The sequence below is a fragment of the Macaca thibetana genome, chromosome 4, assembly GCF_024542745.1.
Source record: "Macaca thibetana thibetana isolate TM-01 chromosome 4, ASM2454274v1, whole genome shotgun sequence".
Lineage (NCBI taxonomy): Eukaryota > Metazoa > Chordata > Mammalia > Primates > Cercopithecidae > Macaca > Macaca thibetana.
Window position 1 is genome coordinate 18,253,710 of NC_065581.1, and position 15,361 is coordinate 18,269,070.

Consider the following 15,361-nt stretch of genomic DNA (forward strand, 5'->3'; position numbering starts at 1 on the left):
CACGTCTCCCATACCCTGCGTTTGTCTCTCATTTACAGTTGACACTGTCTGAGCTGGCCTGCTAGCTCCAGTCCCTGAAATGTCCCCTTCCTGAGTCCTCTTCCCTCTGCTCTGGTCCACACTGGTTGACCTCTGAGATGACTGCAGAGTGTCCTCCTGGGTCTCTCTATTTTATTTTATTTTATTGAGACAGAGTCTCGCTCTGTCACCTAGGCCGGTGCAATCTCGGCTCACTGCAAGCTCTGCCTCCCGGGTTCACGCCATTCTCCTGCCTCAGCCTCCTGAGTAGCTGGGACTACAGGCGCTGCCACCACACCCAGCTAATTTTTTGTATTTTTAGTAGAAACGGGGTTTTGGCCGGGCGCGGTGGCTCAAGCCTGTAATCCCAGCACTTTGGGAGGCCGAGACGGGCGGATCACGAGGTCAGGAGATCGAGACCATCCTGGCTAACATGGTGAAACCCCGTCTCTACTAAAAAAATACAAAAAAACTAGCCGGGCGAGGTGGCGGGCGCCTGTAGTCCCAGCTACTCGGGAGGCTGAGGCAGGAGAATGGCGTGAACCAGGGAGGCGGAGCTTGCAGTGAGCTGAGATCCGGCCACTGCACTCCAGCCTGGGCGACAGAGCAAGACTCCGTCTCAAAAAAAAATAAAGAAACGGGGTTTCACTGTGTTAGCCAGGATGGTCTCGATCTCCTGACCTCGTGATCTGCCCGCCTCTGTCTCCCAAAGTGCTGGGATTACAGGCTTGTGAGCCACGGTGCCCGGCCGGGGTCTTTCTTTGTTAAAATCACTCTCCAGCACTGGGCCTTTATTTCCAGGATCCCTCTTTCTTGATCTACTTCTGTTGAAAAATGTTTTGCTATTCTGATTTCTGATCCTTTTACTTCATTTTCTTATTTATCTGCTCAAATAAAGATGAGTTTTTCTTTCTTTCTAGAAATTCTGTTCCGTATCTTGGAACTTTTTAATTGACCATCTGATTTTTCCTCTTTGCTATTATTCATCTCTTTCTCTACTTTTGGGGGAGATTTTAAAATCGTCCAACTCTCTAATTGACTTTTAAAATTTTGGCTTTTACTTTATGAGCACTTTCTTGTTTGCAGAATGTTCCTTTTTGGTAGCATCCTCTTGTTATAACTTGCTTCTAAGGTTTTAAAGCTTTGGATGTTTTTGCTTTTCTGCTCCCTCCCTCCCTGGTTTCCTCAGAGTCTCAGAGTTCCTGTTTTGTGTGCTGTAGTCTTTGCCTGCTACATGTCCAAATCCCTGATCCGTCACTGTCGGCTTAGATTTGAGCGAGGCATTTTTTTTTTTTTAAATCTTTGTGAAAGCTCCAGCAAGCTTATCAACCAATGGCCAGAGTCCCAAATATCACTGTCTATCTGGGAACAGTTAGTTTCCTGTGTGGTGGAAGCTCAGCCCCTGGCATTGTGGGCACTGGAAGCTTCATTGTTAGTTATGAAGGCTTCATTTCACTTCATCCCCATTTTATTTGGTGCTTCCCCCTGATCTCTAAGTCACATCTCTGAGGAGTTGCAGCCGGTCAATGGGGAATCTGGTGAGGGACGTATTAATAATTGTTCTCTATAGTCTTTAAGCCAATCCTGTTTTTACCCCTTGCTAACCTCTGCCTCCATGGTTCCTCATACTTCCAATGACTGAGATTTTTTTTTTTTTTTCTTTTTTTTTTTTTTGAGACGGAGTCTCGCTCTGTCACCCAGGCTGGAGTGCAGTGGCGCAATCTCGGCTCACTGCAAGCTCCGCCTCCTGGGTTTACGCCATTCTCCTGCCTCAGCCTCCCGAGTAGCTGGGACTACAGGCGCTCGCCACCTCTCCCGGCTAGTTTTTTGTATTTTTTTTAGTAGAGACGGGGTTTCACTGTGTTAGCCAGGATGGTCTCGATCTCCTGACCTCGTGATCCGCCCGTCTCGGCCTCCCAAAGTGCTGGGATTACAGGCTTGAGCCACCGCGCCCGGCCATGACTGAGATTTTCTAAGAATTCTTTGGGATGAATTGGTTTGCTTTTTGTTGTTAAAACCCCTGCCCCCAACCCCAAACTTAAAATGAACTGTTACCACTCTTTCACCTGTGTTCCTACTTTGTCTAATATGGTTTGGAAGTACACATCTCATTGTTTCATCTAAAATATAGTTAATGTTTTTGTTTACAGAAGTATAACATCGGCCAGGTGTGATGACTCACGCCTGTAATCCCACCACATTGGGAGGCTGAGACAGGTGGATCACCTGAGGCTAGGAGTTTGAGAAGAGCCTGGCCAACATGGTGAAACCCTGTTGCTACTAACAATACAAAAATTAGCCGGGCATGGTGGCGGGCACCTGTAGTCCCAGCTACTCAGGACGCTGAGGCAGAAGAATCGCTTGAACCTGGAAGGAGGAGGTTGCAGTGAGCCAAGATCACGCCACTGCACTCCAGCCTGGGAGACAGAGACCCTTTCAAAACAAAACACAATAATGACATCTGAAAACCAGATGATTTTGATGACTCCTTGGCCTATGAAGACCTTACTCTGTGGAAAGGAGACAAAGGCTGCATGCCAGACAACAAATGCCAGCAGCTTCTGAGAGACAGCTGTTTCAGGCTGCCGTGCCTTAGGGTTATGAACATGGCCTAGATGGCGTCTTGCTTTCCTCTGCTGCTTTGATGCAATTATCATCTTGCCTTTTTCTTTTTTTTTGAGATGGAGTCTCGCTCTGTCGCACAGGCTGGAGTGCAGTGGCGCAATCTTGGCTCACTGCAACCTCCGCCTCCTGGGTTCAAGCGATTCTGCCTCAGCTGATGTGCGCCACTGTGCCCGGCTAATTTTTGTATTTCTTTAGTAGAGACAGGGTTTAATCATGTTGGTCAGGCTGGTCTCAAACTCCTGACCTCAGATGATCTGCCTGCCTCGGCCTCCCAGTGTTGGGATTACATGCATGAGCCACCGTGCCCAGCCTACCTCGCCTTCTTCTAAAAACCTATTTCTGAGGCTTCTTTCCCTCACTGCCACTTTCTCCCCGTGACTAGTCACTGTATTCCTGCTGACGTAATCACTCCCCCATTCATTGAAGCCTTTGGCCCCTGGATGTTTTCCCTTCTACCCAGGCGTCAGTTTAGGTGACTGCACTTAACTTCACCTCTACATTTCTTATCCTCCATTTTCTGTCGTCTGTTCAGCTCCTCTTCAGCTACCCCTTTCCACAGCCACATCTGACCTTGTCATAATTACTTAAATCACCAATTTAGGGTTCCTCCTATCCTGTCCTCCCCTATCCTCCTGGTTCACTTACTCTATTCCCACCCCAGCCATTCCTTGAGTGAGGTTCTACTGTCATTAAGTCGTTTTACTTCCTCCCAATCCAACAGCCCTCACTCACATTTGGTCTTTTTCTTACTGAACTTATGGTCCCTGGTCTAGCCTTTGAGTAACTTAATTCTCTACCCATTTTTTCTACCTATCTAGCAAAACTCTATCTGCGGCTTGGCTGAATTGCCTTTCATCTTTTGTACTTGTTTCACCTGTGATTGTACCAGCTACATTACTTGTCTGATGGGAGGGATTGTGTCTTAATTATTCTTAACTCTAGTACCTGTCACATATAGATACTTAGTATTTTAAAGAGTGCAGCATAGTACTTCAAGATAGCATACACGAGTGAATTTGACAATGCATGGCTAGATAACCAGAAAAGTTCCAGTGTTACGATGGGTGAGTGTGAATATGAGCGCATAGGAGTGGCACAAATCTTTGTTAGACCGGATAAAGTCTAAGCTTGTTTACCTTTTGATATCGACTCAATTCTTTATGCATGATCTCCAATTATGTAATTGTTTTACAGGCAACAAACAGGCATTTTCCACAAACTGTTACAGGGGCATATTTGAGTGGCGTTCGAGAAGCAAGCAAGATTGCAGCATTTTAAGAATTCGGTGGACCCAGCTTTCTTCTGTACCCCAGATGGGACAATTTGAATCACATATTAAACCTCAGTTTTATAAGATGGGAAAAAACCCTCTCTACATAGCAAAACTGAAATGTTTCTAAGATGATATGATAATGTAAACCTATTTCATCACTCTGAAAGCACTGACTCCAAAAATCCTTATAAGCACTTAGATTTAATTGCATTTTCCATAGGTTCAACTACTGCTGAAAGTCTGGATTTCAGAATAAAGCAGAATATAAGTTTCAGTTGAGGCCATGGATATGATTGTTCCATGGCTGGAAGTTCCCTTTAGATTTCACATTTTGTATGGCTGATCAATTTTCATACACTGAGAAACCAAGTCAATCAAGCAGGAATCATTTAAAAACCAGATAAAGCCATGTTTTTCTTCTGTGACAATTTATCAATATCTTTACCAATGAGCCTTAATATTTTTTATATAGCTCCAAGATTGAGCTTTTACTTAAAATTTAGATAGAACTTTTTTTGGATACAGCACAAACTCCAGTTGACATTAAATGAAGCTTCTAGTATTTTATATTGTACATATTTCCTCCCATTGGGTGTTCAAAAGAAATTTAAATTCAAGTATCTTTTGTGATAAAATGTTTTAGATTTGTGCACCCATTGGCAAAACAGTAAAGTTTCCAGATAGGTATTGCATCATTGAGAATGGAGCACAGATAGTGTGGGCCTCACACTATAGACACAGAATATACCTTTTTCTTAAAGCCAAATTTGGGTGATAGGACACTTTATCCTTAATTTTGGCAACCACTAGCAAAAAAACTTGTCAGAATAATTTAATCAAAGCCCCTCTCCCCTTCTTTTATTTAAAAGAACTGATTCAATCGCTAGAAATATTTTTGCAGACTTTTCTTTACAGTATTCCATAGGCAGGTCCACTGGAAAACTGCAGAAAAATGTGAGCTCTCCTGGTCAATAGCACATTTTATAAGCCATATTTTAAAGGCCTAAGAACATGGCAAGTATTCACTTTCCTTTTTTTAAAAACCCTCATGGCAGAAAACAGTTTAATAATATCTCCTTCTAAAATAAACACTGGTTTCAGGGTCTTCAGGATGCCTATTTTGCCAAGAAACTTCAGTATACAGGTTAGAAATATGCTTTTGTTTTTGAACAATAATTATATTGGTTTGCTTTAAAAAAAGGGAGTAAATGTGACTTTAAAGAGACTTCAAAATATTGAATATTTTAAAAATTAAAAGTAGGTCAGTTTATAACGAGTAAATACCTAACACACAAAGAATGTGCAGTGAACCTCAGGCATTTAAGACACATCCCCCACCGCCCGCCCCTCCGAAGTATGGTCCAAAAACAAGCTAACAGCTGTATGTCTCAAAGAAGACAACTCTGATACTTAGGTTATTTGTTGAGACTCATTGGTACTGACTGGCAAGTATTCTGCTTTAAAGTATCATGTATTAAAATGTTTAGACAGCATGTGTTTTGAAGTGATAAATGTAAAATGTTAAGTTTGAAATGGTTAACAGTAAATTATTATGTTAGTTTCTAGGCACTTGAACTGTGCTACAAGTAGGGAAAGCCTACTTTAAAGTATGGTAAATGTGTGTTTTAAAGTTCCTATCAAGTGACATACTTCATTTGATTTTTTGTTTAAGGAGCCGTGCAACTTTTTTCTTGTGTTACTTTGGATATGTTTTTTCAATGCCATCTGAAGATTTTGTAATTGAGTAGCAGTAAATATACAAATTTACCATGTTCTAACTACAGTTCATGAATAGCTGATTGTGTAAAACTACTTAATAAAAAACTAGACTTTCAAATGTACTCTGTACTGTAGTGGTGATACATCCATTTAATAAGTGTGCACACTCATCAAGAACTTTCATACAGAACAGCTCCATTTCCTCACTTCCAAATACTCTATGCATCACTACTTTTCTTCTTTATAGTAAATGGTCAGGAAATTAACCTTCATTATTGTTTTGTGAAGTCACTCCAAGAAAATGCTCCATTATCACAAGAGTGCTCCAAATTGTATAGGTTACACGGCTCAATCAATTTAAAAATCCCCTTTCAGAATGATTCACCATAGGGAAGGAAATGCTATATAACCTATAAGACATCAAATGCAAGAGACTTAAAACACCAGTGATTTAGATTAATTTTATTGACAAGGTTTATAAGAACAAATTAAATATTTAAAATCGAAGGCCAATTATTAGATCTCATTTAGTTGCTTATTTTGTTCACTTCTATTTACCTTTCCCTAGTGTCTGAGTAACTATCAAACAAGTCAAACCTGTGAAAATACCTGTTAACATTCAACATATGTATTTCTGTTCTATGATGCAAAGATATTTTTCAACACTTAATTGGTACATCAAATGTGTCATTCTGTCATAAGCAGCATGTTTTAAAATTCAGATTTAATAAACTGATTTAAGACAGTAAATTGAAAGACAAAATTAGTCTCATTCAGGAGTGGTCCGTTGTGTTGATCATCTAGAATCAACACTGATTAGACAAACTTTAAAAGCCAGAGCCCCAACTCCAGAGAAACATTAAATTTCTTTAATGTAAAAGTATATTATTTTTGAGACACACTTTGTCAGAGATATCCACGATTACTTGCACATTATATTCTGGCATTATAATCTGGTACTTTAATCGTAATCATGAAGGTGGCTAGGTTTCTGGTAAATATCAGTATTTTATATGGGCAAAAGCAGTTAATAAAAATCGGTTCATTTACTATAAGCCAAATGTGCTTGTACTTAATCCCACCCTTTCCCGAAGTTTTTGAAGCTTTGATATGTTGATTTTTGGTCTGTCCTTAATATAAAACGTACCTACAGACACTTTTACAGAGTTAATACTAAAATTACAAATTGATGACACTTTCGAGCAAAGCAGGATAACTGTCTGTTCCTTCAGTGTTCCATCACTGAATTGACTTTCCATGCTCCATCATACTGTCTGGCTGAACACTGACATTCCATAGTCTACAACTGTAAAGATACCTACCTATGTGAGTTTAAAAAGTGGTCTGCACAAAAGAAATAAAAAAACTTTATATACAACAAATTGTTTTTTAAAAATACAAAAATAACATCTGTCACTTTTGTCATGCTAACAATCTGACATATATACACATGCGAGGAAAGTTCCAATTCAGTCATCTGGACAACTGTAGCTTGTATATTTTTAATATGATGGACACACTGCTGCTGAATTTTCACACTGACAGAGATGTGTATTCAAAATATTTCATATACTAAATACCCAATCTCTGTGTGTATAAATCCCAGTCATAATAGTTTCTGTTCTACTTGATTAAAAGTATGCCTTAAGCTAATATTAAGCGCACTAAAAACCACGACAGTTCAAGAATCTATGACCTTATATAAAGAAACCCAAAATGTACAAAATACAACTATAAAAGCAAGGAACAATTAATGCCATGCAAGATTTTAAACTAAAAATGGCATAGAAATGCAATTTAAAATAGCAAACTCAAATTCACATAACACTCAAGATAAAAAGGTCAGCAGTAAGTTCTAATGTTGCTTAACAAGGATTTAGAAAAGGAAATACATTCTCTTTGCTGGTATAATGGTATAAATCAGATCTTTGAAACTATGGGAACGAGTCATCTTCTCTGTCCTCTATCTCAAGAAATTAGCTGTAATGAAAGAGAAACATTTTGCCATAAATCATAAACCTTTATCCCATTTTTTCCACATCTATTTTACTATTTTGTCCTTCAAAAACCAGTTGAGCTCAATACAGAATTATAGCTACCTGCTGATCTTCCCCTCACCTTTGCCTGGTAGACAGGAACTTCCTCAAGTATCTGTGAGAGCAACTTTGAGATGCCCAGCTACCCAGGTACACCAGGAGGCCACATCATAATCTGAGTTCAGGTCTTATCACTAACTGTTCAAACTTTAATTTTAAGCTTTAAAGTGGGAATGAGAAAAAATATACTTCCCTGTTATGAAGAAATGTGAGAATCAAATGTATTTAGTGACATGAATATTTTGAAAAATACGGAGTATTTTATGTAATTATTTTTGTCTTATATTTCTAAAGTCAAACTTGAAAGATTGAAATATTTACCTCTTTTACAGTTGTTTTTATGAAATCTTTCCTTTCAGTTAAATCATAAGTAGGATAATTTTCATAGACCTATGTATAGTGAAAAGGAAAAATGATGTTAAAAGCAGATTTTAATATCCAGTAATATTGTCTTTGAATAAAAGCAGGAAATCTGCTACATTCAAATAGCCACAACCATCCCAACTGTACTCTGGTTCACCCACATGGAACTGTATTCCAAATGAGTATTTTAATAATATTGTATATGATGTGGAAAACTAGCGTGCAAACATTCTCAGTGCGTTCAGGCTGAGAGTTTGGGATGAATTAACAATAAACAAGCCACATGTGATGTCTCACGCCTGTAATTCCAACATTCTGGGAAACCTAGGTGGGAAGATCGCTTGAGCCCAGGAATTCGAAACCAGCCTCAGGCAACCTGGCGAGACCCTGTGTCTACAAAAAATTGAAAAATTAGTCAGGCATGGTGATGCATGCCTGTAGTCCCAGCTACTGAGGCAGGAGGATGGCTTGGGCCCAGAAGGTTGAGGTTGTAGTGAGCTGTGTTAGTGTCACTGCATTCCAGCCTGGACCACAGAGCAAGAAGACCCTGTCTCAAAAACAAAAAACCCCAACAATCATGGGTTAAGAAAACCCATCTAGATAGATCTCAGATAAGTGAACTCAGTTCTTTACATTGGCAAGTCATTTGCTAAATGTCTTTTAGAGAAAGCTTCTTTATTCTCCAACCCTTGTTATCATCCAACACCCTACCTACGATTCCACAACCTGAAACACAATGAACTGCTTCCTCTACTCCACTGCTCAGTCCCTCCCTAAAGTTAAATCCTAAGACCCAGGTGGTCTCAAGAGTCCTCTACTACTAAAATTTGACTCTAAATTTCTCCCTTTTGTCAATTTTCTCAGTCCTATTATACTTGCTGCTTGATTCAAATCCTGACTATAAGCTCAGTCTGTAAGAACCCTGCGGGCTTTACTTCCGCTGTATAGTTCACGGTCAGCAACTTTTTCTGTAAAGGGCTAGATGGTACAAAGAGTTTCAACTTTGCCAGTCAGTTTCTACTCAACTATGCGTAGACAACAGTTAAATGAGTAGATGTGGCTGTATTACAATAAAATTTTGCTTACAAAACCAGGCAACAAAGATAGAATGGTTTGGTCCACAGACTATATAGTATGCCAACCCTCTAAAATATGGTCGATCATTTAAATTACTCTAATTGTTTGCCCGGGAGGTTCCAAGATGGCCGAATAGGAACAGCTCCAGTCTACAGCTCCCAGCGTGAGCGACATAGAAGATGGGTGATTTCTGCATTTCCAACTGAGGTACTGAGTTCATCTCACTGGGGCTTGTCAGACAGTGGGTGCAGGACAGTGGATGCAGCCCACCCAGCATGAGCCGAAGCAGGGCGAGGCAGCGCCTCACCCAGGAAGTGCAAGGGGTCAGGGAATTCCCTTTCCTAGCCAAGGGAAACCGTGACACACAACACCTAGAAAATCGGGTCACTCCCAACCTAATACTGTGCTTTTCCAACAGTCTTAGCAAATGGCACACTAGGAGATTATATCCCGTGCCTGGCTTGGAGGGTCCCACGCCCACACAGCCTTGCTCATTGCTAGCACAGTAGTCTTAAGATCTTAACTGCAAGGCGGCAGTGAGGCTGGGGGAGGGGCGCCCACCATTGCTGAGGCTTGAGTAGGTAAACAAAGCCGCCAGGAAGCTTGAAATGGGTGGAGCCCACCTCAGCTCAAGGAGGCCTGCCTGCCTTTGTAGATTCCACCTCTGGGGGCAGGGCATAGCTGAATGAAAGGCAGCAGAAACTTCTGCAGACTCAAATGTCCTTGTGTGACAGCTTAGAAGAGAGGTTCTCCCAGTACAGAGTTTGAAATCTGAGAATGGACAGACTGCCTCCTCAAGTGGGTCCCTGACCCCCGAGGATCCTAACTGGGAGGCACCTCCCAGTAGGGGCTGACTGACACCTCACATGGCCTGGTGCCCCTCTGAGACGAAGCTTCCAGAGGAAAGATCAGGCAGCAACATTTGCTGTTCTGCAATATTCGCTGTTCTGCAGCCTCCGCTGGTGATACCCAAGCAAACAGGGTCTGGAGTGGACCTCCAGAAAACTCCAACAGACCTGCAGCTGAGGGTCCTGATTGTTAGAAGGAAAACTAATGAACAGAAAGGACATCCACACCAAAATCCCGTCTGTATGTCACCATCATCAAAGACCAAAGGTAGACAAAACCACAAGATGGGGAGAAACCAGAGCAGAAAAGCTGAAAATTCTAAAAATCAGAGCGGCACCTCTCCAAAGGAACGCAGCTCCTCGCCAGCAATGGAACAAAGCTGGACGGAGAATGACTTTGATGAGTTGAGAGAAGGTTTCAGACCATCAAACTTCTCCAAGCTAAAGGAGGATGTTTGAACCCATCACAAAGAAGCTAAAATCCTTGAAAAAAGATTAGACAAATGGCTAACTAGAATAACCATTGTAGAGAAGTCCTTAAATGACCTGATGGAGCTGAAACCATGGCACAAGAACTACGTGATGCATACACAATCTTCAGTAGCTGATTTGACCAACTGGAAGAAAGGGTATCAGTGATGGAAGATCAAATGAATGAAATGAAGCGAGAAGAGAAATTTAGAGAAAAAGAGTAAAATGAAACTAACAAAGCCTCCAAGAAATATGGAACTATGTGAAAAGACCAAATTTACATCTGATTGGTGTGCCTGAAAGTGACAGGGAGAATGGAACCAAGTTGGAAAACACTCTTCAGGATATTATGAACTTCCCCAACCTAGCAAGGCAGGCCAACATTAAAAAATTCAGGAAATACAGAGAACGCCACAAAGATACTCCTCGAGAACACCAACTCCAAGACACGTAATTGTCAGATTCACCAAAGTTGAAATGAAGGAAAAAATGTTAAGGGCAGCCAGAGAGAAAGGTCAGGTTACCCACAAAGGGAAGCCCATGAGACTAACGGCGGATTTCTCGGCAGAAACTCTGCAAGCCAGAAGAGAGTGGGGGCCAATATTCACCATTCTTAAAGAAAAGAATTTTCAACCCAGAATTTCATATCCAGTCAAACTAAGCTTCGTAAGTGAAGGAGAAATAAAATCCTTCACAGACAAGCAAATGCTGAGAGATTTAGTCACCACCAGGCCTGCCTTACAAGAGCTCCCGAAGGCAGTAGTAAACATGGAAAGGAACAACAGTACCAGCCACTGCAAAAACATGCCAAACTGTAAAGACCATCCATGCTAGGAAGAAACTGCATCAACTAACGAGCAAAATAATCAGCTAACATCATAATGACAGGATCAATTTCACAGATAACAATATTAACCTTAAATGTAAAAGGGCTAAATGCTCCAATTAAAAGACACAGACTGGCAAATCAAGACCCATCAGTGTGCTGTATTCAGGAGACCCATCTCATGCGGAGACACACATAGGCTCAAAATAAAGGGATGGAGGAAGATCTACCAAGCAAATGGAAAACAAAAAAAAGCAGGGGTTGCAATCCTAGTCTCTGATAAAACAGACTTTAAATCAACAAAGATCAAAAGAGACAAAGAAGGCTATTATATAATGGTAAAGGGATCAATTCAACAAGAAGAGCTAACTATCCTAAATATATATGCACCCAAAACAGGAGCACCCAGATTCATAAAGCAAGTCCTTAGAAACCTACAAAGAGATTTAGACTCCCACATAGTAATAATGGGAGACTTTAACACCCCACTGTCAACATTAGACAGATCCACGAGACAGAAAGTTAACAAGGATATCCAGGAATTAAACTCAGCTCTGCACCAAGTGGACTTAGTAGATATCTATAGAATTCTCCACGCCAAATCAACACAATATACATTCTTCTCGCCACCACATCACACTTATTCCAAAACTGACCACATAGTTGGAAGTAAAGCACTCCTCAGGAAATGTAAAAGAACAGAAATTATAACCAACTGTCTCTCAGACCACAGTGCAATCAAACACTCAGATTGCAAAATCAAACATACTGAACAACTGAATGACACTGGGGAAATTAAGAAATAAAGATGTTCTTTGAAACCAATCAAAAAACCCGACACATTTCAGTGTGTAGAGGGAAATTTATAACTACATAGGAAACTGAAAACTAAAATTGACACCCTAACACCACAATCCTAGAGAAGAGAATGACTACTGAAGGAGATAGGTAAAAAACCCTTCCAAAAAAAAAAAAAAAAAATCAATGAATCCAGAAGCTGGTTTTTTGAAAAGATCAACAAAATTGATAGACTGCTAGCAAGATTAATAAAGAAAAGAGAGAAGAATCAAAGAGATGCAATAAAAATGATAAAGGGGATATCACCACTGATCCCACAGAAATACAAACTACCATCAGAGAATACTACCAACACCTCTACACAAATAAATTAGAAAATCTAGAAGAAATGGATAAATTCCTGGACACATTCACCCTCCCAAGACTAAACCAGGAAGAAGTTGAATCCCTGAATAGACCAATAACAGGTTCTGAAATTGAGGCAATGATTAATAGCCTACCAACCAAAAAAAGTCCAGGACTGGACGGATTCACAGCCGAATTCTACCAGAGGTACAAAGAGGAGCTGGTACCATTCCTTCTGAAACTATTCCAATCAATAGAAAAAGAGGGAATCCTCGCTAACTCATTTTATGAGGCCAGTATCATCCTGATACCAAAGCCTGGCAGAGACATAACAAAGAAAGAGAATTTTAGACCAATATCCCTGATGAACATCGATGCAAAAACCCTCTATAAAATACTGGCAAACCGAATCCAGCAGCACATCAAAAAGCTTATCCACCATGATCAAGTGGGCTTCATCCCTGCGATGCAAGGCTGGTTGCACATACGCAAATCAATGACATAATCCATCATATAAACAGAACCAAAGACAAAAATCACATGATTATCCCAATAGATGCAGAAAAGGCCTCTGACAAAATTCAACAGCCCTTCAGGCTAAAAACTCTCAATAAATTCGGTATTGATGGAATGTATCTCAAAATAATAAGAGCTATTTATGACAAACCCACAGCCAACATCATACCAAATGGGCAAAAACTGGAAGCATTCCCTTTGAAAACTGGCACAAGACAGGGATGCCCTCTCTCACCACTCCTATTCAACATAGTGTTGGAAGTTCTGGCTAGGGCAATCAGGCAAGAGAAAGAAATAAAGGGTATTCAGTTAGGAAAAGAAGTCAAATTGTCCCTGTTTGCAGATGACATGATTGAATATTTAGACAACCCCATCGTCTCAGCCCAAAATTTCCTTAAGCTGATAAGCAACTTCAGCAAAATCACAGGATACAAAATCAATGTGCAAAAATCACAAGCATTCCTATACACCAATAAGAGAGAGCCAAATCATGAGTTAACACTCATTCACAATTGCTTCAAAGAGAATAAAATACCTAGGAATCCAACTTACAAGGGATGTGAAGGACCTCTTCAAGGAGAACTACAAACCACTGCTTAACAAAATAAAAGAGGACACAAGCAAGTGAAAGAACATTTCATGCTCATGGATAGGAAGAATCAATATCATGAAAATGGCCATACTGCCCAAGGTAATTCATAGATTCAATGCCATCCCCATAAAGTTACCAATGACTTTCTTCACGGAATTGGAAAAAACTACTTTAAAGTTCATACAGAACCAAAAAAGAGCCTGCACTGCCAAGACAATCCTAAGCAAAAAGAACAAAGCTGGAGGCATCACGCTACCTGACTTCAAACTATACTACAAGGTTACAGTAACCAAAACAGCATGGTACTGGTACCAAAACAAAGATATAGACCAATAGAACAGAACAGAGCCCTCAGAAATAATACCACACATCTACAACCATCTGATCTTTGACAAACCTGACAAAAACAAGAAATGGCGGAAGGATTCCCTATTTAATAAATGGTGCTGGGAAAACTGGCTAGACATATGTAGAAAGCTGAAACTGGATCCCTTCCTTACACCTTATACACAAATTAATTCAAGATGGATTAAAGACTTAAATGTTAGACCTAAAATCATAAAAACCCTAGAAGAAAACCTAGACAATACCATTCAAGACACAGGCATGGGCAAGGACTTCTTGTCTGAAACACCAAAAGCAATGAAAACAAAAGCCAAAATTGACAAATGGGATCTAATTAAAGAGCTTCTGCACAGCAAAAGAAACTAGCATCAGAGTGAACAGGCAACCTACAGAATGGGAGAAAATTTTTGCAATCTACCTACCTAAGGGCTAATATCCAGAATATACAAAGAACTTAAATTTACAAGAAAAAAATCAAACAACCCCATCAAAAAGTGGGCAAAGGATATGAACAGACACTTCTCAAAAGAAGACATTTATGCAGCCAAGAGATACATGAAAAAATGCTCATCATCACTGGCCATCGGAGAAATGCAAATCAAAACCATAGTGAGATACCATCTCACACCAGTTAGATCGGCAATCATTAAAAAGTCGGGAAACAACAGGTGCTGAAGAGGATGTGGAGAAATAGGAACGCTTTTACACTGTTGGTGGGACTGTAAACTATTCAACCATTGTGGAAGACAGTGTGGCAATTCATCAAGTATCTAGAACTAGAAATACCATTTGACCCAGCCGTCCCATTACTGGGTATATACCCAAAGGATTATAAATCATGCTACTATAAAGACACATGTACACATATGTTTACTGTGGCACTATTCACAATAGCAAAGACTTGGAACCAACCCAAATGTCCATCAATGATAGACTGGATTAAGAAAATGTGGCACATATTCACCATGGAATACTACGCAGCCATAAAAAAGGATGAGTTCATGTCCTTTGTAGGGACATGGATGAAGCTGGAAACCATCATTCTGAGCAAACTATCATAAGGACAGAAAACCAAACACCACATGTTCTCACTCATAGGTGGTAACTGATCAATGAGAACACTTGGACACAGGAAGGGGAACATCACACACTGTGGTCTGTCATGGGGTCGGGGGATGGGGGAGGGATAGCATTAGGAGATATACCTAATGTAAATGACAAGTTGACAGGTGCAGCACACCAACACGGCACATGTATACATATGTAACAAACATGCACGTTGTGCACATGTACCCTAGAACTTAAAAGTATAAAAATAAGAAAAATAAAAAAAATTGTTTGTCTCTTGTTCTTTCCCTGCAAAACCCCAATCCTGAATTGGTCTAACTACTCATTCTTCTATGGTTAAGCCTAAACTACAGATTGCTGTGGGAAAGCAGCTTTGAAGAG

The 15,361-nt window shown here is 40.3% G+C and overlaps 2 protein-coding genes across 4 annotated transcripts in view; one reads left to right on the top strand and one right to left on the bottom strand.

Moving 5' to 3' along the window:
* The window catches only part of KDM1B (lysine demethylase 1B), a 68,340-nt gene extending 62,583 nt beyond the window's left edge, over positions 1 to 5,757 (top strand). For 2 of the 3 annotated variants that reach the window (XM_050788664.1, XM_050788665.1), the window contains one exon: positions 3,838 to 5,757. In XM_050788664.1, the coding sequence (XP_050644621.1) occupies positions 3,838 to 3,921 (84 nt within the window). In that variant the 3' untranslated portion in view covers positions 3,922 to 5,757. Of the gene's footprint in view, positions 1 to 2,168 lie in introns of all 3 variants that reach the window. The other variant, XM_050788666.1, reaches the window with a different exon arrangement.
* Positions 5,758 to 6,082: 325 nt separating this feature from the next.
* The window catches only part of DEK (DEK proto-oncogene), a 39,293-nt gene continuing 30,014 nt past the window's right edge, over positions 6,083 to 15,361 (bottom strand). Inside the window, exons 9-10 of the mRNA XM_050788671.1 lie at positions 8,053 to 8,121; positions 6,083 to 7,615 (exon numbers count right to left, since the gene is read on the bottom strand). Of these exons, the coding sequence (XP_050644628.1) occupies positions 7,604 to 7,615; positions 8,053 to 8,121 (81 nt within the window). The 3' untranslated portion in view covers positions 6,083 to 7,603. The remainder of the gene's footprint in view (positions 7,616 to 8,052; positions 8,122 to 15,361) is intronic.